This window comes from Trachypithecus francoisi, unplaced genomic scaffold (assembly GCF_009764315.1).
Source record: "Trachypithecus francoisi isolate TF-2019V2 unplaced genomic scaffold, Tfra_2.0 Lachesis_group5, whole genome shotgun sequence".
Taxonomy (NCBI): Eukaryota; Metazoa; Chordata; class Mammalia; order Primates; family Cercopithecidae; genus Trachypithecus; species Trachypithecus francoisi.
In genome coordinates this window covers 88,437,879-88,465,659 of record NW_022681470.1, presented here as the reverse complement: position 1 = coordinate 88,465,659, position 27,781 = coordinate 88,437,879, and the positions used below count along the sequence as shown (strand labels likewise).

General features: G+C 44.1%; 1 protein-coding gene and 1 pseudogene across 7 annotated transcripts in view; one reads left to right on the top strand and one right to left on the bottom strand.

The window, feature by feature from the left end:
- Positions 1-9,719: 9,719 nt before the first annotated feature.
- On the bottom strand, positions 9,720-11,381 carry LOC117074105 (annotated as a pseudogene).
- Positions 11,382-17,565: 6,184 nt separating this feature from the next.
- LY9 (lymphocyte antigen 9) overlaps positions 17,566-27,781 on the top strand; it is a 39,270-nt gene continuing 29,054 nt past the window's right edge. For 2 of the 7 annotated variants that reach the window (XM_033195752.1, XM_033195750.1), the window contains exons 1-2: positions 17,566-17,793; positions 21,295-21,624. In XM_033195752.1, coding sequence (XP_033051643.1) covers positions 17,670-17,793; positions 21,295-21,624 — 454 coding nt within the window. In that variant the 5' untranslated portion in view covers positions 17,566-17,669. Of the gene's footprint in view, positions 17,794-21,052; positions 21,625-23,333; positions 24,236-27,781 lie in introns of those variants that run through there. The other 5 variants (XM_033195751.1, XM_033195749.1, XM_033195757.1 and 2 more) reach the window with 4 other exon arrangements.

Sequence of the window (27,781 nt, the reverse complement as noted above, 5' to 3'; positions counted from 1 at the left end):
CGACAGTGGTTAGTCACTAATCTGTATTACTTTACCACCCTGAAAACTTGGAGAGGAGAGAGAAAGAGGCACAGAGAGGGAGAGAGAGAGACAGACAGAGAGAGAGAGAGAGAACAGAAAAGCAACTCTGAACATCATATATCTTCTCCTAGTCCTATGACCATGAGCAAAATGCTTAGCTTCTTGGAACCTCAGTTTTCTCTTCTATAAAATGTGAAAGATACTTTCTACCTCACAGAGTTGTGGTGAAATTAAAGGTAAAGATAATCATATACATAAAGTGTTCAGCAGAGTATAACATCATTGTCCTTCGACAGAAGTTACCTCATCATAAAGAGACTACTAGCGTGAACCCAGGAGGCGGAGCTTGCACTGAGCCGAGATGGCGCCACTGCTCTCCAACCTGGGTGACGGCACGAGACTGCGTCTCAAAAAAAAAAGAGACTACTGGCTAATTATGTAGATTCCATTCAGAACTGAGCCTCTAGAACTTTAAGTATAAAGAGTAACTGAAGACCTGAGAAGAGCGGTTAATCATATCATTATAAAGTTGAGGCATGTGATAAGAGGCAGCTGACCAGTGCTCACAGAACAAGCAAAGTAGCAAACACTCTCCTCTGTGTCATTCACTCATTCACGCCACCCTTACAGAAAGCTTGTCAGCTATAAGCCTCCAAGCTGCTCCTCCCCTCACTCCTCTGGTGCTCTTTCTTGCTCCTCCTCTTCGCTGTGTTCTCCATGTTCCCTCCCAGTCACTTGCAGGCTGGGACTTGTGCATCTCTCCAGGAGCAGAAGCAAGCCCTGCTGAGTCAGGCTGCTGAACAGACTTTCTGGTTCTGGAGGTGCTGCAGGCCCAACTGCCCTGTGGGTGCAACTCTGCCGTGTCTCCTCCTGGGCAGTTAGGAACCCACCACAGTCCCTCTGATTGCCTGGCCCTGTCGAGAGCCTGTTCCCTGCTCCCATCTCACTTGGCCCCAGTGAATTTCATTCATTTCCTGCTTTGCCCGGTCCCTGGATCTGTTTGATATCTACTGGTCAAGCTCTGGTCCGATTTCTTACCCAGCCTCATACCCTCCAATCCGGACAACCTCCTCACCACTATGACAACCGTAGGGTCTGGAAGGCCCCATGGGAATGTAGGCTTCATAAGAGTAGGGAATTTTTGTCTGTTTCCTTCACTTTCTCTTCCCAGAGCTAAATCAGTCCCAAACGTCTATTTGAAGCTTACACACAGAATTTTGGAGCTGGAAGAGACTCTAAGGATCATGTAGTCCAACTCCCTCATCTCAGAGAGAGAAAGTGAAAGCAAGGTCCCAATGAAGGCTGGTGGTAACAGGATCCTCCAAGCCACACAACAAGCCCTGGGTTAGCTCACTGCTGCCTCCTCATGGCTCAGCTGGAAAACTATGCACAAATTCAGCTGTTTTACTCGTCTGTTTCTTGTTTTGTTGTCTGTTTTTCAATAAAATATAGAACCTTATGAAAATACCTGCACATTAAGCCTCATGAACACTGAGGAAAACACACGGTATTATTCCTCCTTCTTCTTCCTCTTCTTCTTCTTCTTCTTCTTCTTCTTCTTCTTCTTCTTCCTCTTCCTCTTCCTCTTCTTCTTCTTCTTCTTCTTCTTCTTCTTCTCCTTCTTCTTCTTCTTCCTCCTCCTCCTCTTCCTCTTCTTCTTCCTCTTTTTTGAGATGGAGCCTCACTCTGTTGCCCAGGCAGGAGTGCAGTGGTGCAATCTTGGCTCACTGCAACCTCCGTCTCCTAGGTTCAAGCAGTTCTCCTCCCTTACCTCCCGAGTAGCTGAGTAGCTGGGATTACAGGTGTGCACCATGACACACAGCTAAATTTTATATTTTTAGTAGAAATGGGATTTCACCATGTTGGCCAGGCTGGTCTCCAACTTCTGACCTCAGATGGTCCACCTGCCTCAGCCTCCCAAAGTGCTGGTATTACAGGCGTGAGTCACCACACCCGGCCTTATACACAGTATTTCTGCAGAGTAAAACTGTTGAATGGAATCTGCTTCTTGAAGTCTTCTAAGGGAAGAATATTGAGGTAACACAATCTGAATGAGAGTCTAAAAAGAACAGCTCAGAAGGCAAAACATAAGGCTGTATGAATTGAAAGGAAATAGATACCCCTGAATTTTGTTTCCATTTTTGAATTTCCTTATTTCTTCAAAATTTAAAATAAACATCAGCAGAGATATGAACTCTCCCTAGCCAAACCCAGAACTGTGGAATATGCAAACAGAAATGGATAAGTTGCTTCTCTCAAAGGGACTTTCATTCGTTCACTCGGTTTTGTTTGTTTGTTTGTTTTTACACTCACTTGCCCTGTAAGACAAAGTAGCAAACATAAGAGGCCATGTTTGCTCATTCAGCTGCCAGCAGAATTTCACAAAGCCCCTGACTCAGTGACAGAGGACAGCCCTTTGGAAGGATACCCTGAAGATGATAAGGGTAGAGCCCAGGTTACCACATCTCTTGCCTAAATCACTGCATTTTTAGAAAAGATAAATTCAATGATCCTGGCCTTTGTCTTTTTTCTGTACATAAGAAAATGGCTGACAGGATTAATCATTATGCCTCTGTAATCTATAACTAGATGGACCCTTGCACCCAAACTTTGGTGAAATTTTGCTCTTACATAACTTTTGAGCACAGGCAGAATGTCTGTCACCTAATGTATAAGCTGTAGGCTTAAACACTGCTTTGGAGCAGTCTAACAGAAACTCTCTGAAAGACTCTCCTGGGTTGCCATCCTCAGTAAGAGTAAATAAAACTAACTTTAATTCTTTAAAAACTTGGCCTTTCTTTAGTTGACAAGTATCTCAGCAAGTATTTAGTGAGCACCAACTATGTGCTATGGCAGGGATGGATAAAGTGTGACCCCTAACTTCAAAGAGCTCACAACTGATGGAAACACAAATGGGTCAAGAAGCAGCTTGACACAGATTGAGCCAGATGGAGAAAGGTCAATGAGTCCCCTCAGGGAGAAAGAAAAGCAAGGTGACAGCACAGAGACATGTGTAGTGACTGTGGGGCTTTAATGGCTGTACTTTGCAATGTGGAGACAGTGGGTAAAACTACAGAGATGGCAGAATGTAGCAATCTGTTTACTTTTCGGCTAAGGAAAATGAAGGGGGCTTTTCCAACAATTTGTTTTTGCATAGTCTGAACTGTCAACTTACTCTTTCATAGGGTGGTAATCTATCCGCTCCTGAGGGTCATTAATCATTTCCTCCTCTTTCTACCTGTTCTCACCTCCTCCTGTCACACAGCAAGGGCATCTGGCAGCACCCAAGCAGGCAGGAAGCTTTCAGATAAACATACAGTTCATACTTCACACCTAAAACAATTTCCAGTAGACACCCACTTCCCTGGCTTTTTGTGGGTAAGCGGCAGGATTTGAGCTCTTCTCTTCTAGGGGAATCTCAGAGCTTTCAGTATCTTGGGACCTTTTCCAGCAGGCATTAGCTTCTCATTTTGCCACCTTGAGGTTAGGGACCAGGAGATGAAGCATTCCACTCCTACAAAATGCTGGTGACTTCAAGATCTCAAAAACAGGTATTGTACCAATTCTCCCTTCTCCTTCATATTCAGATGGCAGGCTGCCGCCCAAGAGTTAAGGGGTTCTGGTTCTCTTCAGACGCAAAGAGTGAATAGTGCTCTGTGGCAGAGGTTTGTATTTACAAGTCTATGCCTTTAACAACGGTGCATTTGCTCTCAGGATCATGCTACCTGGAGTACCTGAATGATAGTTGTCTGGAACAACAAGCAAGATCACTGACAGCCCCAGAACTGCTTCCCTAGCTATGAAATTTTGTTATATCTGTAAATAAGCATAAATATTAACTAGTTAGTAATGTTGAATTTTGTTGAATGCATAATTGGAGCTAGATTTGGAGAAAAAACATTCAACTCTAATTTTGTTTCAACTAAAATTTGACTAATTAATCTCTGCCTCTTTGTTTAAACCATTCACTCTTCCTGTAGAACCCCATGACCCATTGAAATCCTCCCATTTCCACCCAGTCAAGTCCTTAGACTTTTGAGTTCTCTTTTTTGTTATTGTTCTTCATCTCTTGATGCATGTGCTTTCTAATATTTTAATTTTTTTCAAAATACTACATATATATATAGTTCTAAAATTCAACTAATAGCATAAGACATAATAAATAAATAAATAAACAGCAGACATCTGCCACACTACACCCAGAACTGCTGTTCTGGCAACTGCTGTGCTGGCAACCACTGTCAATTATTTGGTTTTTCTCATGATACTTCCTTGATGTTTAGAAATGTTATATTTGTTCTGCCCTTTCTTGATTTTAGACATTAGTTATTGACATCTTGCTATGGAGATAGGTATTTGACTCTCTTATCCACTGTCCTTCACACTCTTTAGCCACTCAGCAACACACAGGCCTTTCTGCCCATCCTGCCAGAGTATGACATAGTTTTTTGTTAAACTGTACTTAACATTTATGATAATAAGTATTCGCATTTGAGCCATGTAGAGTACAATGATTCAATTTTCTTCCTAACAATTTTTTGTTTTCCTTATAGTTGATATCTTTCACTGGGTGCTCTGGTCTTGCTGCATTAAGTCCTAGTACAAAAGAGTTGAGAGGTGGGAACTTTAAGAGCCCTCATGAATAGGTTAATGTCATTATCTTGGGAGTGGGTTAGTTATTGTGGGAGTGAGTTCCTAATCAAAGGATGGGTTCAGCCCCCTCCTCTCTCTCTCTTTCTCTCTCTCTCTCTCTCACACACACACACACACACACACTCTTTCTCATCATGTTATGCCTTCCACCATGTTATGATGCAGCAAAAATGTCCTCCCCAGATGCAACCCCTTGATCTTGGACTTACCAGTCTCCAGAACCATGAGATAAATAAACTCCTACTATTTATAAATTACCCAGTCTGTGGGATTCTGGCATAACAGCAGAGAATAGACTAAGACATGTCCCTTTCTGGAACTGTGTTATTCAGGGGTTGGAGTTCCTGGGCTGATTCTTTAATTGCCTTATCTTTTCTCTTTTATTTTCTTCTGTTTGTCTTTAGTTCTACTTTCTGAGAGAGTTTCTCCATTTGATTTTCCAACACTTCCATTGAATTTTAGACGATTTCTGCTTTTTATTTTTTTATTTATTGTTACTAGGGCTCTTTCTTATTCTCTGAGTTTTCAGTTTTTCTTATTCTGGCACCGTGTTTCTGTTTTTAAGTGAAAATCTTTTTATATGTCTCTAAGAATATTAAGTTTGAGGGATTTTATTTAATTTTCTCCTACTCCCTGTATTATCTTTTTCTTCCAAGTTTCTTTTTTCTCCCCTGATTCGTTTGGTTTGGAGATTGTCTTTCTTGTTAGAGTCTTTCCCCAAATATCTTGTGATCATGTCTGCCTACTTATATTTCCAAATAAGTCATTAACTACTTGATTGGAAGCTTTGTGTATAATGGGTGAGATTTGGCAATCCTCTCTGTGAATGAAATAGGAAATGAGGCTGGGCATGGTGGCTCACGCCTGTAATCTCAGCACTTTGGGAGGCCGAGACGGGTGGATCACAAAGTCAGGAGATCGAGACCATCCTGGCTAACATGGCAAAACCCCGTCTCTACTAAAAATACCAAAAAAAAAATTAGCCAGGCGTGGTGGTGGACACCTGTAGTCCGAGCTACTTGGGAGGTTGAAGCAGGAGAATGGCATGAACCCAGGAGGTGGAGCTTGCAGTGAGCCAAGATCATGCCACTGTACTCCAGCATGGGCAACAGAGTGAGACTCCATCTCAAAAAAAAAAAAAAAAAAAAAGAAATAGGAAATGAGCTAATCAACTGAGAGTAAGAAAAAAGAAAGAGAAGCTCAAAGTTTCTCTCCCACCTAAATTTTGCTTCTGGTTCGATTACTTGCATATGGTTCGAATTCTAGATCAACCTATCCAGCACTGCAGAGCAGCTTGTTGTCAAAACAAAACATAAATGACTTTTTTATTTTAACTTTTCCTTTTGCCAACTGTTGAGCATTCTAGGAAACTTTTAGGGTAAAGATTTAATTTCCTTCTTCTTTCCATCAAAAGCAGAAAGAGAAAACAAACAATGGCATAGGCCCCGGATCCTTGTAAAACCTCCTAATAGTCTTCAAATCTTAAGAAAAGATATTCTCAACTCCAATTCATTCCGTCATTCATTCAATAAATGTTGAAGTATCTATCATAAGCCAAACGCTATTACCCTTTGGGTTTTTAGTTGTGAAAAAAATACATAGAAATAGTTCTTATTGTTTGGACTAACGGAGGCAAGATGGTGCACTTCTGGGTTCTTCTTCACTAACTTTTCCCACGCGTGCGAAAATGCAGCCGGTGACCTGGGAAGGTGCAGACCAGCCGGGCATGCGCCAGGTGACGTCAATCCAAAGAGACTAAGATTTACCTGGTCGCACCTGCGGAACGCCCCCACGACATGCCGGTGCCCCGCCTATTGCCCTCCCACTCCTAGAAAAGCCGCTCCTGACAGACGCCAGGCGCGGACTTCCCAGCCCCACTCCTGTGGGGATGTCGGGACTGTATCAGGAACCCCGCCCGAGAGCCCCACCGGGGGACTCTGTCGGCTTTCTTTGCTGGAGGCCGACAGACCTCTCCCTACCCACCTACTTCCCTGAAGCTAGGTGACCAAAATAAATTTGCAGTTTTGCTCCTACTCTTGCCTACTCGCTGGTTCTTTTGTGCCCACTCTGGTGGTCTTTAGAAAAACAAATCACTTATCCTCATGGAGCTGAATATTTTGTGAGGGAAATAAACAATAAATAAGTAAACCAACAAATAAGTGTGCCAGGTATGTTAGTCTATGCCTGTAATCTCCACACTTTGGGAGGCCGAGGTGAGAGGATCACTTAAGGCCAGGAGTTTGAGACCAGCCTGGGCAACAGAGTTAGATCCTGTCTCTATGCAAAATAAAAAGAAGAAAAGAAAATATTCGATTGCTTAAATGGAATTCTCCATTTAGAGATTAACTGGTGGTTTCCAACTGGTTAAGTTATTCTGAGTTGGTTTTCTGTTTGCTTCTGTAGAATCCCAGACTGCTAGGGCCGTCTCAGCCTAAGAGCCTCCCAATTATGTTTTAAACATACATTGACTATGAATGAGAGGAAAGATCTACTTAAGTGTAGTGGCCAAAGGCTGCTCCAAGGAGATGACATTCAAGCTGAAGCTGGGCTGAATCCAGTTATTTAAACATTAACAAAAACTTAATAGTATCTATGTATGACAATAACAATGTTTTTATGTTTCAAACCATTCAATTTTTCTTAAACAAATAAGCTCCTTTTTCTTTCTGAAACTTAAAAACACACTTCAACAAAACATAAACAGATTATTTTGAACAGAAGACATGTAGCAGTTTCCTGATAATTTTGAACTCAGTTTGCAAATGAAATGGGGTTTATGCCTTAATCAGTGTCAATGTCCTTCTCTCACATCAGGAAATGCTGGCCTCAGGCAGCACTCCACATGCAAACTTGTTTAACTCTGTGTCTCACAGGATGGCCGCCCTCTCACACTTCTCTTCTTGGCTTCTCCACGTGTCAAGGTGAAATCTATTCAATCCCTAAAACTCCCAGAATCAAAAAAGGAAGAAATTCTTTCCTCAGGGTAGAAAGAAGGCTGAATGAACTATGACCATAGGTTAGGAATTGGGAGAAAAGGAAGAGAGGAAGACAGAAAAACAGGGAAAATGATTTTGAAGGAAGACAAATCAGAGGCATGGGTGGGCTGGAAGCCCCTTCAGGAAGCCGAATGTGGGGGTGGAGCTGAAATGTCCATCAGGCCCCGTAGAAAGAGCGGGAGACTGTGAATGTCTATAGCCAATTATCATGTCTCCAAGTGTCCCATAACACCCAGTGCGGATGCTTCTTAAATGCTTGTCAGACCCACATTTTTTTATGCCTATTACTTCTTGTGTATTAGAGATGCAGAGAACAGTAAGAATGTGTTTTTTTCACAGTTCAGTGGAGAACACAGACACAAAAAGCCCATCATAGAACACATACAATGTTGTCTTTGTACAACAAAATACAGAACTCTCCCAAAGTCATTTCCCAGGGCTGACTGGAAGACGAAATGGCCAAAAAGCTGGTCAGGTGCAGGTTGTAATGATTGTAACAGTGATTTACATGAGGGGTAGAAATTTATCTGGACCTCTTCTTCATTGTATCTACAATGGTTAGAACAGCACAGGGTTCATAAAAGATGCTCAGTAAATACCTGTGGCATGAATGAATGAATAATTGTTAAAATACTTATACCTTAGACAGTAGGCAGAGATCATAGGGCTTTTTTTTTTTTTTTTTTTTGAGACGGAGTCTCGCTCTGTCACCCAGGCTGGAGTGCAGTGGCCGGATCTCAGCTCACTGCAAGCTCCGCCTCCCGGGTTCCTGCCATTCTCCTGCCTCAGCCTCCCAAGTAGCTGGGACTACAGGCGCCAGCCACCTCGCCCGGCTAGCTTTTTGTATTTTTTAGTAGAGACGGGGTTTCACCGTGTTAGCCAGGATGATCTCGAACTCCTGACCTCGTGATCCGCCCATCTCGGCCTCCCAAAGTGCTGGGATTACAGGCTTGAGCCACCGCGCCTGGCCCAGGGCTTTTTTTTTTTTAGTTTTTAAAAGATTTACAATTTTTGATTGACAAATCACAGTAGCATGCATTTATGGTGAGCAATGTGATTTTTGATAATGTATACAATGTGGCATGATTAAATCAAATTAATGAACATATCTTCAGTTACCTACCATTTTTTATAGTGAGACATTTGAAATATACTCCCTTAGCTATTTTGAACTATATAATACATTATTATTGACCGTGGTCACCCTTCTGTGGAATAGATCTCAAAACCGATTCCTCCTGCCTGTCTGAAACTATGTACCCTTTAATCAACACTTCCACATTCCCTCTCGTGTTATAAGGTTTTAAGCTGAAAAGTAACACAAGCATTTCTTAACTTAGAATTAGACCTCTGGCAGTGCAATCTGGAAGATGATTGGGAAGGAAGAGATTAAAGAAAGAAGTAGTGGTTAGGATGCTGTGGAGTGGTCCAGGCAAGGAATAAAGGGAAAGGGTGAGCAATGGCAGGATGTGGTGGGAAGGGGAGAGGCCCTAAATGACACCGGCATTTCTGCCTTGGGCAACAGAAAGAAAACTAGGGCAGTGGAGAAAGGTCTGAGGCACCAGTCCTGAGAAAGATCCTGATCCAAGGGAAGATGTTCCAGGAGAGAGCAGTCCAGGTGACAAAGAAGAGCAGGTTAATGTGTCAAGTACTGGGAGAAGCCAAGGATAACAGAATTTAAAAGTGGCCACTGAATTTATCCATCAGGATGTAGCTGGAGGGGTAAACCAGCAGCAAGCGGGTAGAGAATGAACAATTGAAGATCTGGAGTCAGGAAAGACAACTGTTTCAGAAGGCAACTGAGAAGAGGAGAGACAGGATATGTTTGGACTAAGACAGTTTCCAGCCATGACCTATGACTAAGCCAAATGGGACCATGAGAGGCCTCCCTTTGCCTGCCAAAAGAGCACAGCCTCAAGTGTCTCTCAGAGCAGCTCTAGGCCAGGGGAGGTGGTAAGGTTTCCCTGAGAACACAGACAAGGAGTTTTGAAGGTCTCCTCAGTGGACTGTGCAGGGTTGAGTGTGGGTGAGGCAGCACCTTTCCTCAGGGAGTCCCAAGAATGAGCTGAATGCCTTGCTGAGTCTGCAGCAGGTCAGGCACAGAGGAACGAGGCCAAGAGAGAAAAGGTGGACCGCGACAGGCCCTGGGATGGTGGCTCCAGAGCCCTCATCTCCTGCCACCTCAGAGACACTTCCTGCTGCCAACTTATCCGGCTCCTCCCTTTCTTCAATTGCTCCTGGATCTGAGAGGAAGAGGCAGGGATGCTAAGAAACTAGACCAAGGCTTGCCAAGAAGAGAGTCAGAAAAGGAAAAGCTTTACCTGAGCAAAGGGGTCTGGTAAGGACAGAGCTGGAGCTCTGGCTGATGGGGTTCCTAGCATTGCAGTGGTAGCTCTCACTTTCCCCAGATATCCAGGGGACACTGAGAGTGGTCCCCTCATGGGATGCAACTGCCCCATGACTGGGAGGCTCCCAGCTGTTCTGCACATTCTCTCCAGCCTGTTCCAGGGAGCAGGCCAGGGTGATGAAGCAGGTCCCATCCTTCATGATCTGGGAGCTGGCAAAGATGTTTGGCTCCTGCAGCCTCTCTGAACCAAGAGGGGAAAGCTTGAGCTATGAGACGGCTCTGGTCTGGCCACGCAGGGTAAAGGAAAGCTCAATTTCATATGTGGGGCCCTCCAGCCCTCCTTACCGTAGACAAGCAGGGTGAAATCCCTGGTGATAGTGATTGAGGAAGGATGCAGTTACCCAGGCTTATAGGCTTATAGTCCTGCGGCCTCAGGGTGCTGATCTGATGAGAGTAGCTGTGGTGGGGAATGCTCAGTTATCTACTGGAGGGTCTCTGAGTCTCAAGAACCAGAACTGGTTTGCCTGTTAGTCCTTGTTGTAAAACAGCAACACGCTCCCGAGAGCTCCATGTAACACTTTCTACCTCTTGCTCTGCTGAGACTTCCAGGGGCCAAGTGGCCAACTCCCCAAGGATATCTTCCCCACTGTATCCTCTCCCAGTGTTCCTGACCCTGTAGAGAAAGAAGAGAACCCACAACCTCAGTGTCAGTGTCTCCCCACCCAGTGAGGGAAGCCACAGGCTCCATCCAGCTCCTCCTGTGTTAGTCCCTCCAGCCTCCCCACCAGCTCCAGTGGGTCTTCTCCTCCCACTGCCATGACCACACAGACCATCACCCACCCACCCCAGACTCCCACCCTCCCAAGTGCATTAGCCCCCTTGCCCCAGGGTCTGAAGGGAACCAGGACTACTTCTTCCACCCTCTCTGTCAACCCCAGAGCTGTTCAGGCCCCTAGGCAGACTGAGGAACCCGGTACCTACGCAGAAGTGAGGCACTGAGATAGGGTGGGAGCTGCTGTTACTGAATGGGTTCTTGACCACGCAGGTAAAAGTTAGAGCACTGTCCCCAAGCCTCAAGGAGACTCTGAGGACAGACCCTCCACAGGACACAACAACAGTCTGGGGTCCCGGGGGTGTCCAGCTGTAAGTCACACTGTCTCCTCTGCTCTCTGCCACACATGTCAATGACATATGAGAATGATGATGCAGCATCCATCCTCACGAATCCTGGAGCTCAGTGTGACGTGAGGCCAGGCCAGCTGCTCTATGTGTGCAAAAGGGAACAAACTGAGGACTGGGAAACTGCTCTGGGTCTCCACTTCACAGAACCGAAAATGCACAGCATTGGTGCCCAAATCTTGCATCACCTTGAATACACAGAAGGAACAGCAGAGGCAGGATCTGCCCACATCTGTTCCAGAACTTTGTGGTATGTAAGGCCATGTCACTTAATATCTCAGTTGATTTCCAGAACAACTCCATGAAGTAGACAGGGAAGATGTTATTCAACTCCATTTCACAGGCTCAGAATGCTTAGATAATCTGCCCAAAGTCTCATCTAGTTAAGTGGTAAAGCCAAAACCCAAATCCAGGGAATTTGACCCCAAAACTGAGGTTCCCAACCCTCCCCTGAATAAAGGAGTGCAAGCACGGAGCTGTGTTGTAATTACATATATTCCCCGTAGGGGGCTCTGCAGCATACAATGAGCTTCTAGGTGTTGATCAAGAGTCCCAGAGGAGGTGGCTGTGTGCCTTTGAGGTTTCTCTTCACTCCTTTGCCCTCCTCTTGCCCCAGGGCCATGACCCAGATATTCTTAAGTGCTTGAGGTGTCCACATTGCCATTATTTGTCCACCAGCCTCCCCAGGCCAGACCCAGGAGGATTTGCGGGGGAGGGCAGGGCAAGAAGAGCAGCTGCAGACACCAGGCCTGAAACAGGCTCAAAAAAGTCATATTGCATAGAACAAGGCTGCTCTGCTACTCAGCCTCAGCCCTGTGGCCCACATGACTGCAGCCCCAAGGGCAGCTCAACTGTGCAAAGTAGGACCACACAGGCCCAGCCTATCCCCTAGGAGAAGGCAGCCTGGACGTTCCCACAGGTGGGTACCTTGCTGCTGGCTCTCCCCAGTGTGTCTCCTGTAGATAAGACCCTGGAATGCAAGCCTTTTGACTTCTATTGGTCCTTTTCTCATCCAATAAATATGGCGACATACTGGAAACCCAGAGAACGAAGGCACAGGGTACAGCATCAGAATACCTGAGTTCTATTCCCAAATCTGCCACTTTCTAGCTCCATGTCATAGGTGTGTTGTTTTCTCTTTCTAAGATTCCATTTCCTTCCTAGAAATGGAAACTCCTGACCTGCATACTGGCAGGGCTGTTGTGAGGCTGCAGTGATGGGAAATACCCTGTGAAGGATGGAGCCTGACCATTAGCACTGCCTTGCCATTGGGGTGTCAGCCCAGAGAGAGAAGGGCTCTCTGGAAGACCCCACCCCTGACGGGTTGACACAACCCTATCTGCTACCCAGAATCCACCTGACACCATACCACACTAAGTTAGTGCTACCACAATGATTATCAGAAAGGCCAGAGGGCCCCTCCCACCAGCTTTGGGCCCACGCTACCTCAGTGAGCAACCCAACCGCAAGTCCCAGCAACCCACTTCCATTGTGCCCTGGTCCTGTTGTGAGGAGTAGGCCATAGTCAGCCCAGGCCTGATTTATGGCAGACACGCCTTCTCCCCAGCCATGTGGACCTGACCAGAGAGCAGCCCCATCAACTCCACTAAAAGAGTGCCTTCATCTAATAGGAAGATTTCCTATCACAGAATCCAAGAAAAATGTCTGTGAAGGTTCTCTGCAGGCCTTCCCATGTCCATCCTCACTCATCACCTGTCCCCCCTCGCTCACTGCAGGGGAACGGCTCTGCCATGGCACCCCGACACCTTGCACATCTCTCTCAAGCAAAGGTTTCAACCTCTGCTAAACTGGGTCTTGGCAAAATGCCTTGTGATCCACCCAGGACACGAGAGTTCAGGTGACCCATGAGGCACGGCCTTGAAGCCATCTCCCCTGGGAGGCTGTCATGAGACCATTTCCCCTGGCCCCTGGGGTTCTGATGCAGTATGGGACTTCCTGTCCTGAGAACACAGCTGCATTCTCTAAGTCCTCTTTGCTGAAGCTAGAATTGGACTCTCCGCGTCTGGGTATTCCACTGCTCCCACTGCAGCCATCTGGCCCCTTTTGTTTCAGTGTCATCTTTTCTGGTGTGGAACAAGTGCCCAGGGATCTGGAACCCTTGGCTACTCTTCCATTCATTATATGAATAATCTACTGTCTGAATCTCAAAGTGGCTCAGCGTAGCATCTTTTATAGGCCTTTCTCAGTGCTGTGTGGGCTTGACACCCACTCCATTGCTTCCTTTGTAGTTTCTCCCGCTAAATTTTTTTAAATTTATTTAAGGAATTTGATAAGAGCATCCCTCTGCATCTGCATAGGCCTTTCCAAACCACTTTCATATGCCTTTCATTCTCACGAGAAGGTGTTGTTCCCACTTTAGTAATGAGGAAGCACCAGGTCACAACAGGAGGTTGTGGAAAAACTCAGTTCTCAGAGCCTGAAATCCCATTCTCTGACCACTACTGTCCCAAGAACTCTGCTTCAGGTGGTCTGGGGTAGGTTCTGCACGATGCAGACTACATGCATCTTGGAACTGACTGTGGCTGATCCTCCATCTCATGCCTCCACAATTCAGCCTCTCTGGAAATGCTCAGGCTCCTTGTGATACATTAGTCAAAGAGTTGTGAGGGTCACAAGGACACCGTCTAGACCTGCATGACCTGAGATTATAGCACATGCACACAGACTTACACACCCACACGCACGTGTGCACACACACATACACACACAGAGCCTGGCTCCCATAGAGGCAGCACCTCAATGAAAATTGCACATTCCTAAAGTAAACCTGTGTACACAGCAAATAGACGAGCCTGGGAGGCAGTGGAGGGGTGGACTTACCTATGAAAAGACCAAAGAGGAGCAAGCACCATGGTAAAGAATGGGCCACAAAGTGCACCTGCAGAACTACTTGTCACATGGCAGCAGATGATGATCTATGTATGCGTAAATGTCAGCTTGCTACCAGTTCCTGTTTTTAGTGTCACCACTTTAATCACATGTAGTTTATGTGTCACAAGATATGAAGATGAGGGGACACAGAAGAAAGAAGGGTGAGAAACACCTGAACGAGCTACTTAAAAGCCAATGCTGGTGACATCACAGCCTTGCTTTAAACCCCTCAGGGGTCTACCACCCCCACAAGGCTAAAGTTGGGGGTCAAAATCCTTGTGGAGAAGGCCCTTCATGATTGGCTTGTGTCTTGCCAACCTACCTGGCTACACTCTCTGTCACCAAGTCTCACAGCTTGGACTCCAGTCACCACAGACTGCTTCTAAAGCAGTCCCCTTAGGATTTCTCATTTTTGTAAATGCAGCTCTACTCCCTCAGGCTGTCTTACTGATTGGATTGCCCTAGTGTCTGCCATCTACCTCACCTACCTCACCCTAACACCCTCCTATTGCCCATCTCAAGTCATCACCACCTTGGGAAAGGCCTCCCTAAAGCCCCAGGCTAGGATGGTGCTAGGACATCCATTCCCTCTTGCTGTTGAACATCAGGTCTGTGGTTATGGGTCAGGACACTTGTACTACCAGCCTCCCAGTTCTCAGGCCTTCCAACTCAGGCGGGACCTACACCATCAGCTTCCCTGGTCCTCCAGCTTGCAGTCACCAGGTCATGAGACCACTCAGCCTCCATAATCATGTGAGCCAATTCCTATTAAAAGAGAAAAAAGGAAATATATATGAGAAGATATATTTGTCTTCTCATCTAAGTGTAAAAAGCTTTGAGTTTGTCAAAATTCTACAGTCTTTCATATTCTTCCAATCCGTGGTAGCATATATATACTACAAGTCAATACAACATTTAAAATAAAGTCCAAAAAATGCAATTGTGTAAAATGCAAGGTTGTCTTAATTGCACAGTGAATGAAGGGTTCATTGGGGGCTGGTGGTGAAGCAACACAGCTGAGTTTGTGGTTGTGGCTGCCAGACCCAAATCTCAACCCAGGCTGGAGTTTGATGCTACCTGGAGGCAATGCCCAGTTGATGGGGGTGATTCTGGGCCTGTAGCTGGCTGGACTCCCACGAAAGTAGCAGGGATTTCAAAAATTTTCCAGTCAGTCACACCCATTTGCTGGGCTGGTTGAAGGATACTGAGAAGGAAAACACTGGAGATGCTGGGGCCAAAATCACTGGATGTTGCTCCCTGATTCTCAATGCTAGTGCCTTTGCCTCCCTGTCCTAATGAGAATATTAGTTCTCCCCATGTGAGGACAGGGCACACTTAACAAATGCATCGTACCAAAATTTATATTAATTTAGATTTTACTATACTTAAATGATAATACTTAAATTGGATTTTGTGTATCACAAGACTGTGTCCTCCTATGGTCACAACTTCAAAGGAGGTCATTTCAATGATGTTACTTTCCTAAATCTCAGTTTCTTCATCTCCAAAATGGAGATAAAAAGAGTATAATCCAGATAGGGTTTATCTTAGAATTAAAGGAGAAAACATATGTAAAGTTCTAAACACAAAGCCTTACTCATAGTAATTACCCAATAAATGTTAGTGATGATTTTTAGTATTACCAATCTCTCTGAACTCCTTTCTGCCTTTGTCCTCACCTCCCACGCAGACTGCTCCTGCCCTCATGCTCTGTACCCAGACTCCTTCAATAGATTCCTCACCTGTCTTCTCATCCCCAGGCTCATCCATTCCACCCATTCTCCCTCCACTCTGCAACTCCAGGAAGCTTCCTACTCCTGCTGTATCCTTGTTGCCTTTAGCTTGCTAACAGGATGCTTTATCTGGCCTCTGGTAACCTCTCCTGACCATATGTCCTGCAGTCCCCTCTAGACAGCCCATGTTCTAGTCACAGGACCAAGACTAGAGTGAAACAAGACAGGCTCCTATTGTGCAAAATTTAAAGATTTTGGAGATTCTGTCACTTTCAAGATTGTGCAACATCAGATGGTGACCAGCCTCTAAAGATGCTTTCCATGGACAGAAGCCTATTATCTTAATGGGTCCTCTCTCTCTCCCTTCTTCCTTTGATCCCAGACTTCCTGAGTTCAAGTCCTTTAATAACTATAAAACTTATAGTAAGCTATTTAACCACTCTCCACCTCTGTTTTCTCATTTATAGAATGGGGATGATAAAAGATATCTCATAAAACTATTGTAAGATCAAATGAGTGAGTATATTAAAGTGTCAGAAGATGGCCTAGCATTCTGTAAGCTTTCACCGAATATTAGCTAAAACTACACACACTGCCAGCCTCAAGTTTTCCTACCAAGTCCCCTTAATGTTACAGCCAAAATAAACCAATGACCTGAAGCCGGAAACACAAACTACAGCATAGCCAGCTATTACACTACTGACAAGAAGAAGGAGGAGAATAAGACAGTTTCCCAAGTCAGGATATAGGGAATCATGCCATTCTCCAACCTACCTTTTCAACTCAGTCACCTCCACACTGTCACATACAATGTCCACCCCCACTGCAGTCTCCCTGATGCCTTTGTCCATATAAAAAGTCCTTCATTGCATGTGACAGAAAGTTAGCACAAACTGCCTTGAGCAAAATAGAAAATGTATTGGGTCACTGTATTAGTTACCTGTTGCTGTGTAACAAATTGCTCCAAACTTCACAGCTAAAAGCAATAAGCATTTTTTGATGAAAAATAAAAAATTGAAAAAAATTTTAAAAACCAAGCATTTATTATCTTACAGTTTCTCTGGATAAGGAATCTGGGCATGGCTTAGCTGGGTGCCTCTGGCTTAAGGTACTCATACAGCTAACATACCATGTCAGCCAGGGTTGCAGTCATTTCAAGGCCCTCCTGGGGAGGATCCACTTCCAGTCTCACTTATGTGATTCTTGGCTGGCCTCAGTCCTAATGGACTGCTGGCCAGAGGAATCAGCTCCTTGCTGGGTGTTGGCCAGGGACCTCCCTCTGTTCTTTGTTTGGAACCCTCTCCCTAAAGTATTTCACAAAATGATATCTGGTAGGGAGACAGAGATAGTGGGAAAGAGAGAGAAGGAAAGAAGGCAAGAGAAAGAGAGAGAGAGCATATACACACACGTGCTAACCTAAGATGGAAGTGACAGCTTTTTTGTAACCTGATCTCAGAAGTGACATCCCAGCACCTCTGCCACATTCTATTCACTTGAAGCAGGTCACTAAATCCAGGCCACACTCAAGAAGAGGTGATTACACAGAGGCATGAATGCCAGGAGGTAGAGATCTTTAGCAGTCACCTTAAGGAGCCAAATTTAGAACCCAAGTCCCTTGATGTCAAAGCAAGTGATGCTCCACATCAGTCACAAATGAGGCCCTGAATAGACTTGGGACCTTCACCTGCCTGTGCAGATGGGAGGAGTCTGTGGTGTTTCGTATAAACAACCCTCCCTCTGAGACACACACACTTACGCATACACACGCACACTCACACACACATATACATGTGCGGAAGCTGTGGTAAATGCATCCTCCTTCTGTCTCAGATCTGAAAATAGATCATCATGGTGGCACCAAAGAGTCACACACAAGACTGGGCTCCTGGGCCTTTCTCCAATAAGCCACAGAGGAGTCAGCTGCAAATATTCTCTTCTGTTCTATGGACCTCTCTCCTCTTCCTGCTCATGGGTAAGTCCACTTTATGGCCACCACTTCTTGCAACTGGTGTTCTTCTGAGGCTGGTTGCATTCCCTGCCTGGGAGATTCTTTCCTTTTTTTTTTTTTTTTTTTTTAAACGGAGTCTTGCTCTGTCGCCAGGCCAGAGTGAAGTGGCGCAATCTTGGCTCACTGCAACCTCCGCCTCCTGGGTTCAACGATTCTCCTACCGCAGCCTCTGGAGTAGCTGGGATTACAGGCGTGCATCACCATGCACAGCTAATCTTTGTATTTTTAGTAGAGGTGAGGTTTCACTATGTTGGCCAGGGTGGTCTCGATCTCTTGACCTCGTGATCCGCCCACCTCAGCCTCCCAAAGTGCTGGGATTACAGGTGTGAGCCCAATTCTTGTTGGTAAAACCAGGAAACTCCTCGCCTTGCCAGAAATTACTCTGCATGTGTGCATACTCGTGTACCATAAAGGGGGTGACATTCTAGCCCTGGTCTCAAATAACTCTGGGCTCAAACTACATTTCTCTCACCCTCACACTTTCCTAAGAAATGCCAAGTATGTAATGAGTTTGTTCCTTGTATAGTGTGGATAGAACCCACAGAAGGATCCAGGAAAATCCCCTGATGAGAAGCCACCTAGCAATTCCTAGGGATGGAGATAACTTCTGGAGCTTCTTTCTACATATCCTGCCTTGGTTATCACATATGCTGGCTTTATTACTGAGGCTTCACTGGGGACCTGGAGGCGGTTGGGTGACCCTGGGCAAGGTGGTGTCTATCTGGATATCCTTTTGTCCTCAACCTTATTCCTCCCTATCAAGGCCCAACTCCTGGGAAACATCTCTCTGCTGCATGACCTGGAACCCCGCTGTCCAGCGGATAGAGCCAGTCCAGTACCCCAGAGAGGATCTCAGCCACCTGGGACTGTAGCAGCTACTGTCCTTCTGTGGTCCCACTTTGTCCAGGGTTTCGGGGATGATGGTGCAGGTAGCACTAGAGATCTGAGAGCAGTGGGAGTTGGCTGTTGGTACCTGAGGGGAGCTCTAGAAACACTCCTAGATGCGGATATGGGTGAACAAGGAGCTTAGACCTCAGGGCTGAGGTCCAGTCTGACCTCTCTTCATTTTCAATTTTATCTTGGCTCACCAAAAAAAAACACAGAAAGCAGCAAGGCTGTTTATGTCTACATCCAATCTTTGGGATATTCCTTGATTGTGTTGAGCAAACCTGAAATAAGCTACATTTAAGGTCATCCAAACCTCAAATGATCATTGCAGTGAATTTCAAACAGATCAGAGCAAAGAGGCATATCCTCCAGTCTGGCTCCACTAATTAGGATGACCTCAAATGGCTCCACTGATTAGGATGACCTCAAATAACCTCTTTTGGTCTGAAAGGAGGATGCTTTTGTATCTCCGAAGAGTCGTTTCAGGAACTTAAAAGGCAGTCGAGTGAAAAGACCCCTCTCACTTTAGTATCAGGAGCATCTAAAATTAAATATTGCTCCATCATTTACTAGTGGTGTGGGCCTCTATTTCTTAAGTGTAATAGTTAGTAGAATGCATCACGCAACACTCTTAGAGATTGAAGATCTGTACACACACACACACACACACACATATATATAGTGGCACATAGTTGGCAGAAGCTATGATTGTTATTATAATAATCAATTACTGTTATATGCATTCTTTGGAAACCATTAAAAAACAGGTGAGTCAAATTCAGTTATTGCAATCTTTGAACGCTCTTTTATGATTTATCCTATGGTGAAATTCAAATAAAATGGCTGGTACTGGGGACCTGTCACTGTACTGGGAGCTGCATTGCACTGTTTTCTGCAACAAGATTTGCCCTGTGAGGCCTACATCCTGTCCCCTCCACTGACGGTCTGTGAGGCTTTGTTCATGATTTTTGTCTGACGTAAGAAAATTTGAAGTCAAAACAAGTCATATACACCCAGCCAAAACCCAGCAGCTCCTGGGCTTCCAGGATACAGATGGACAGTACTCCTGGCCTTCCTACTTCAGGGGCATCCCAGGACATAGAATCTGGACTCTGTGACTGATCAACCCTGTAATCTCAGGGAAGTGGCTTAAATTATCTAAATATCAGCTCCTCATCTGTAAAAAGGGGCTAATTATAGTGTAGTTATGAGAATTAAATGAAATAATTTACATAAAGTACCTAATGCACACGTAGCAATCGTAAGCAGTGTCTTCCAGAAGAAAAGGGCTCTCTTTTAGAAAATCTCAAACCAGCCTCACATCAACTCAGCTTGAATCTGCCTAAAGAATCCACCTGACCTGACCTTCTCATGTCCAGTATCCCTAGCCCTGCATGCTCCATAGCTGCCTCTCCACAAGGTGAAAGTGCTTGACTGATGGAGGTCTAAGCAGAGAACCCCCATGACCTGTACCAAGCAGCCTCTCTCCTTCCTGTGTCTGCATATTCTGTAACTTCTGGGTTTTCAGAGCTTGCTTCAGCTTTCTTCCACCCCTCCAGGCTATGCTTTTGCTACTTTTTTGTCTCTAACATTTCCTACTTATTCTCCCACCCAGAATTCCTGGTGGAGTCTGGGTCCCAAACCCGTCTGATTTGGTCTAGAATTTCCAAAGTTCTCTCCAGAGCCTCAGAAGCCCTGGAATCTGGGAATCCAAGCTGGGGTCACCCAGAAGACACCCACAGGGTCCCTACAAGAAAATTAGCTGCCTTGGCCAAATACCAGCTTCCTAGATGCCTTGGTAACAATGTTTATCAGGAATATGATCTTGCCTAAGATGAGGAAATCAGGAACTGTATTGTATACTGTACTGTATACCAACCACCAGCTATTCCCACCCCCAAACCTGGCCAAGCTAAAGTCAATCTGAGATCCCGTGGACAATGAAGGGAAAGATAGGATGAGGTAGAGGTAGGAGAAGTTCCTTTAATTCCCGACACTGCTATGGGAATTCTCAAACATTCAGAAAAGTTGGAGCATTTACACTGAACATTCATATGCCTACTACCTCGGCTCTAACACAAATGTTTTACTTTACTTGCTTTATCATTCACCTGTTCATCTAACCACCCTTCTGCACACCCATATTTTAAAAAATATACTCCTTTTTACTTCATTGGCTCTTCATGATTTGCAGCAACCTGCTTTCATTTAATTTTTATCATATCCCTTGAAGAAAGTGGTGCAGATATGAGCATTTAAATCCTTTAGATAAGTAAACTGATTCACTGAAAAATTCAGAAATGTACCCAAAGTCACAAGGCTAATTCCCCTACAGGAACAGAAACCCAGAAGATCTGTTTCACAGATTGTTGTGGCTACTTTTAAGGGAGACAGTGTTTGGAGAATGGAGGAATTAATGACTTTGCTAGGCAATGGACCTAGAAGAAGGAGGACAACAATCTCATTTCATTTCTCAGCATCTGACATTTATGCCCAATGTATATTCACAGAGTGAAAGAAAGAAGGCTAGCTCAAGGAGTCTAGCTGCTCCTGCAAGTCCCTCTTCTATCTCTGCAGGACTAAGAGCCTCTGGAAAGGAGTCAGCCCCAACAGTGGTGTCAGGGATCCTAGGGGGTTCTGTGACTCTCCCCCTAAACATCTCAGTAGACACAGCGATTGAGCACGTCATCTGGATTGGTCCCAAAAAGGCTCTTGCTTTTGCACGTCCCAAAGAAAATGTAACCTTTATGGCCAAAAGCTACCGGGGCCGACTAAACATCACCAGGGGGAGTTACTCCTTGTCCATCAGCAATCTGACTCTGAATGATGCAGGATCCTACAAAGCCCAGATAAACCAAAGGAATTTTGAAGTCACCACTGAGGAGGAATTCACCCTGTTCATCTATGGTGAGTTCCAGAGAGTTTCTGTGTTTTGGTCTTTTCTTTTTTTTTATTTGTTCAAATTTATGGGGTATGTGTGAAATTTTGTTATATGTATATAATGCATACTGATCAAGTTAGGGTTTTCAGTGTGTCTACTGCCTGAGTACAATACATTCTTGTTAAGTATAGTCACCCTACTCTGCTATCAAAAACTGAATTGATTCTTTCTATCTTACTGTATGTTTGTACCCTTTAACCCACTTCTCTTCATCATCCCCCCACCACCCACTCCCTACACTCACCCTTCTCAGTCTCTGCTATCTATCTTTCCACCATCTACCTCCACATGATCAAAATTTTTAGTACCCACATGTAAGTGAGAACATGCAATATATGTCTTTTTGTGCCTGGCTTATTTCACTTAAGATAATGACCTCCAGTTTCAGCCACATTGCTGCAAAAGACATGATTCATTCTTTTTTACGGATTTTTAAATTGTTTAAATATATTTAGAGGGTACAAGTGTAGATTTATTGCATGCATATATTGCATGCTGGAGAAGTCTGGGCTTTTAGTGCACCCATCACCCAAAGAGTGACTTTTGTACTCAATAGATAATTTTTCAACCCTCACTGCTCTCCCACCCCCCCACCTTTTGTAGTCTCCACTATCCATTAGTCCTACTCTGTGTGTCCATGTGTACCCATTGCTTCCACTTATAGGTGAGAACATGTGGTATTTTACTTTCTGTTTCTGAGTTATTTTAGCTGGATAATGGCCTCCAGTTTCATCCAGGGTACTGCAAAAGACATGACTTCATTCTTTTATGGCTGATTAGCATTCCATGATGTGTATAAATATATGTATGTGTGTGTATACTGCATTTTCTTTATCCATTCTTCCATAAGGGACACAGATTAATTCTATATCTTTGCTATTGAGAATAGTGCTGCAATAAACATACAAATGCCGGTATTCCTTGCATATATCAATTTCTTTTCTTTTCCTTTGGGGAGATATCCAGTAGTGGTATTACTGGATCAAGTGCTAATTAAATGTTTAGTTTTTTGAGAAATCTTCATATTGTTTTTCATAGTGGCTGTACTAGTTTCCATCCCCACCAAGAGTGTCTAAGAGTTCCCCTTTTCTCCATATCCTGCCAACATGTGGTTAGTGTTTAAATAACAGCCATTGTGACTGGAGTGAGATAATATTTCATTGTGATTTTGATTTGTATTTCTCTGATAATTGGTGATATTGAGCATCTTTTAATACATCTGTTGGTCATGTGTATGTCTTCTTTTGAGAAACATCTATTTATATCCTTTGCCCACTTTTTAATGGAATTATTTGTTTTTTCTTGTTGAGTTATTTGAGTTCCTTGTATATTCTGGATATTAGTTCCCTGTCAGATGAATAGTTTACAAATATTTCTACCATTCAACAGGTTGTCTCTTCACTCTGTTGATTATTTCTTTTGCTGTGCAAAAGCTTTTTAGTTTAAATCCCATTTGTCTATTTTTGTTTTTGTTGCCTGTGCTTTTGAGGTCTTAGTCATAAATTATTTGTCCAGACCAATGTCCAGGAGAGTTTTCCCTAGGTTTTCTTCTAGTATTTTTATAGCTTCAGGTCTTACATTTAAGTCTTTAACTGATTTTGAGGAGGTTTTTTAATATGATGAGAAATAGGGGTTCAACTTCATTCTTCTGCATGTGACTATTCAATTTTCCCAGCACCACTTATTGAAAAGGTGTCCGTCCACGTCATCGAGGGTGACCACTGCACGCTCCTGGAGGGCAGCAGCCTGGAGTCCATTATCAGCACCCTGGCTGAGCCACACACGTGTGAGCGTGCGGAAGGGCTAGGCCTGCGTCCCCAACTGCCACTGGAGACCGCTCCGCCATCCCCAGCTCACCGCCGTGCAACGGGGGCTGGAAGAGTCCTGCCGATGGAACCCTGCCCTGCCCAGGGCCGCCGCCCCCCAAGGCTGCTAGACATAGGCGTTAGGCGTATTCCACCCACCCGCTGCCTCCCATGGCACCTCGGGCCACCAGAGCCCGACTTGGAGACTTCTGGTCTGTGAAGAGCCAGCGACGCTCGCAGGAACCGGGCTGGGCCTTGTGTGCTTGTGGGGTTTGTGCTTGGTCTTTCTCCGCTTGTATTTGCATATTTATTGCATTGCTGGTAGAGACCCCCAGGCCTGTCCATCCTGCAAAGACTCCTCGGGCAGCATGCGGGTCCCGCACACTGCACCCATTTCTCCAATGTCCCCTGCAGGCGCGGGTGGCCACCCAGGCCTGCTGGCTGCGGCCCCCTCTCAGGCAGGCCTGGCTCAGCCCACTGCGTGGGAGGTCACCGACCAGTCCCGAAGAGCCGGGACCCCCGGGATGCGGGCCCACAGTGCCGGGCTGCATCCATGATGCGGAGCTGGCCTCCAGCCCTGCGCACAGCGCCGGGCACCAACTCAGTGTTTGTCACTGTTTCTTTTTCCAAAAATGATTCAAATTGCTGCTCGGATTTTTAAATTTACTGTCGCTGTCAGTGTACACGTCTGGATCCCGTTTCATTTTTACACCAATTTGGTAAAAATGCTGCTCTTCTCAGCCTTCCCACAATTAAACTGCACATGGTCTCTTAGAAAAAAAAAAAAAAAAGTGTCTTTTCTCCCCAAAGTAAGTTTTTGTTGGATTTGTCAAAGATCAATTGGCTGTAAATCTGTGGCTTTATTTCTGTATTCTCTATTTTGTTCCATTGGTCTATGGGTCTATTTTTATAATACCATGCTGTTTTGGTTACTATAGCCTTATGCTATATATTGAAGTCAAGTAATGTGATGCCTCTAGCTTTGTTCTTTTTGCTTAACATTGCTTTGACTATTCAGGCTCTTTTGTGGTTCCGTATATATTTTAGGATTTTTTTTTCTGGCCCGGTGCAGTGGTTCATGCCTGTAATCCCAACACTTTGGGAGGCTGAGGCAGGCAGATCTCTTGAGGTTAGAAATTCGACACCAGCCTGGCTAGCATGGTGAAACCCCGTCTCTACTAAAAATACAAAAATTAGCCAGGGGTGGTGATGGGCGCCTGTAATCCCAGCTACTTGCGAGTCTGAGGCAGGAGAATCACTTTAATCTGGGAAGCAGAGATTGCAGTGAGCCAAGATCATGCCACTGAATGCCAGCCTAAGTGACAGAGTAAAAACCTTGTCTAAAAAAATGTTTTTTAAAAAAAGAAGGATTGTTTTTTGTAATCTGAGAAGAATAAGGTTGGTATTTTGATACGGATTGCATTGAATCTGTGGATTCTTTGGGCAATATGGTCATTTTAACAATATGGATTCTTCCTCCATGAGCATGGGATATTTCTCCATTTGTTTGTGTCTTCTATGATTTTTTTCATCAGTGTTTTGTAGTTTGCCTTGTAGAGATCTTTCACCTCCTTGGTTACATTTATTCCTAGGGTTTTTAATAGCTATTGTAAATGGGATTGACTTCTTTATTTCTTTCTTGATTAAATCATTATTTGTATATAGAAATGCTACTAGTTTTTGTACACTGATTTCTGTCCTGCAACTTTACTGAATTCGTTTATCAAATTTAAGAGTTTTTTGGTGGAGTCTTTAGGTTTCTCTAGATATAAGATCATATCATCAGGCTGAGCATGGTGGCTCACACCTGTAATCCTAGCACTTTGGGAGACCAAGGCAGGTGGATTGCTTGAGCTCGGAAGTTCAAGACCAGCCTAGACAACATGGAAAAACCCCATCTCTACAAAAAATACAAAAATTAGCTGGGCATGGTGGCATATGCCTGTAGTACCAGCTACTCTGGAGGCTGAGGTGGGAGGATTGCTTGAATCCCAGGAGGTTGAGGCTGCAGTGAGTCATGACTATACCATTGCACTACAGCCTGGGTGACGAAATGAGACCCGGTCTCAAAAAAAAAAAAAAAAAAAATTATACCATCAGCAAAGAGGAACAATTTGTCTTTCTCTTTTCCACTTTGAATGTTTTTTTATTTCTTTATTTTGCCTGGTTTCTCTGACTAGAACTTGCAGTACTATGTTGAATAAAAGTAGTGAAAGTGGGTATCCTTATCTTGTTCCAGTTCTTAGAAGAAAGGCTTTCAACTTTTCCCCATTTGGTACAATGTTAATTGTGGAATTGTCATATATGGGCTTTATGATTTTGAGATATATTCCTTCTATGCCTGGTGTGTTAAGAAATTTTTTCGTGGGCCGGGCGCGGTGGCTCAAGCCTGTAATCCCAGCACTTTGGGAGGCCGAGACGGGCAGATCATGAGGTCAGGAGATCGAGACCATCCTGGCTAACACTGTGAAACCCCGTCTCTACTAAAAAATACAAAAAACTAGCCGGGCGACGTGGCGGGCGCCTGTAGTCCCAGCTACTCGGGAAGCTGAGGCAGGAGAATGGCGTGAACCCGGGAGGCGGAGCTTGCAGTGAGCTGAGATCCGGCCACTGCACTCCAGCCTGGGCAACAGAGCAAGACTCCGTCTCAAAAAAAAAAAAAAAAAAAGAAATTTTTTCTGAAGGGATTTGGACTGTATCAAGTGCTCTTTCTATGACCATTGAGATGATCATATGGTTTTTGTCCTTCAGTCTATGGATGAGATGTATCACATTTATTGATTTACATATGTTAAACCATCCTTGCATCCCTGGGATAAATCCCACTTGATCATGTATTATCTTTTTGATGTGCTGTTGGATTATGTTTGCTAGTATTTTGTTGATGATTGTTTCTTCTATGTTCATCAGGGATATTGGCCTGTAGTTTTCTTTTTGTTGTTGTTGCATCCTTGTCTGATTTTGCTACCAGCATGATGCTGGCCTCATAGAATGAGTTAAGGAAAATTCCCCCCACTTTGATTTTTGAGAATAGTTTCAGGAGGATTGATATTAGTTATTCTTTGTATATTTGGTAGAATTTAGCTGTGAATCCATCAGTCTTGGGCTTTTCTCTGTTGGTAGACTTTTTTATTACAGATTAATTTCACTACTTGTCATTGGAGTCTGTTCAGGTTTTCTAGTTTTTACTTATTCAGTCTTGGTAGGTTGTATGTTTCTAGAAATTTATCAGTTTTCTCTAGGTTTTCCAGTTTGTCAGAGTATAGTTGTTCATAATAGTCTCTGATGGTCTTTTGTATTTCTGTAATATCAGTTGTAATGTCTCCACTTTTTCTGATTTTGTTTATTTGGGTCTTCTGTCTTCTTAATTAGCCTAGCTAGCAGTTTATTAATTTTGTCTGTCTTTTCAAAGAGCTAACTCTTTGTTTCATTGATCCTTTGCATTTTTTTAGTCCCTACTTCATTGAGTTTTGCTCTGATGTTTATTACTTCTTTTCTTCTGCTAATTTCGGGTTTGGGTTGTTCTTGCTTTTCTAGTTCCTTTAAGTGCATTGTTACATTATTTGTTTGTGATCTTTATACTTTTTTCATGTAGGCATTTATTTCTATAAACTTCCCTCAGCACTGCTTTTGCTGTACTCCGTAGGTTTTGGTATGTTGTGTTTTCTTTTCATTTGTTTCAAGAACTTTTTTAAAATTTCTGTCTTAATTTCTTTGTTGACTTAATGGTCAGGAGCATGTTGTTTAATTTCCGTGTATTTGTATCATTTCAAAGTTCCTGTTAATATTGATTTCTAGTTTTATTCCATTGGAATTGAAAAGATACTTGATATGATTTCAATTTTTAAAAATTTGTTGAGACTTGTACTGTGAACTAACAAATAGTTTATCCTGGAGAATGTTTCATCTGCTAATGAAAAGAATGCATATTCTGCAGTTGTTGGATAGAATGTTCTGTAAATATCTGTTAGGTCCATTTGGTCTAAACTCCAATTTAAATCCAAACTTTCTTTGTTGATTTTCTGTCTAGAAGATCTGTCTAATGCTGAGAGTGGAGTGCTGAAGTCCTCCAGTATTATTCTATTGCAGTCTCTCTCTCTCTCTCCCTCACACACACACACACACACAATCTCTCTCTCTCTCTCTCTCGCTCTCTCTCTCTCTCTCTTACTCTCACTCTCTCTTTCTGGTAATATTTGCTTTATGGATCTGGGTGCTCCAGTGTTGGGTGCATATACATTTAGGGTTGTTATATCCTCTTGTTGGATTGATCCCTTCATCATTATATAATGGCATTCTTTGTCTTTTTTTTTTCACT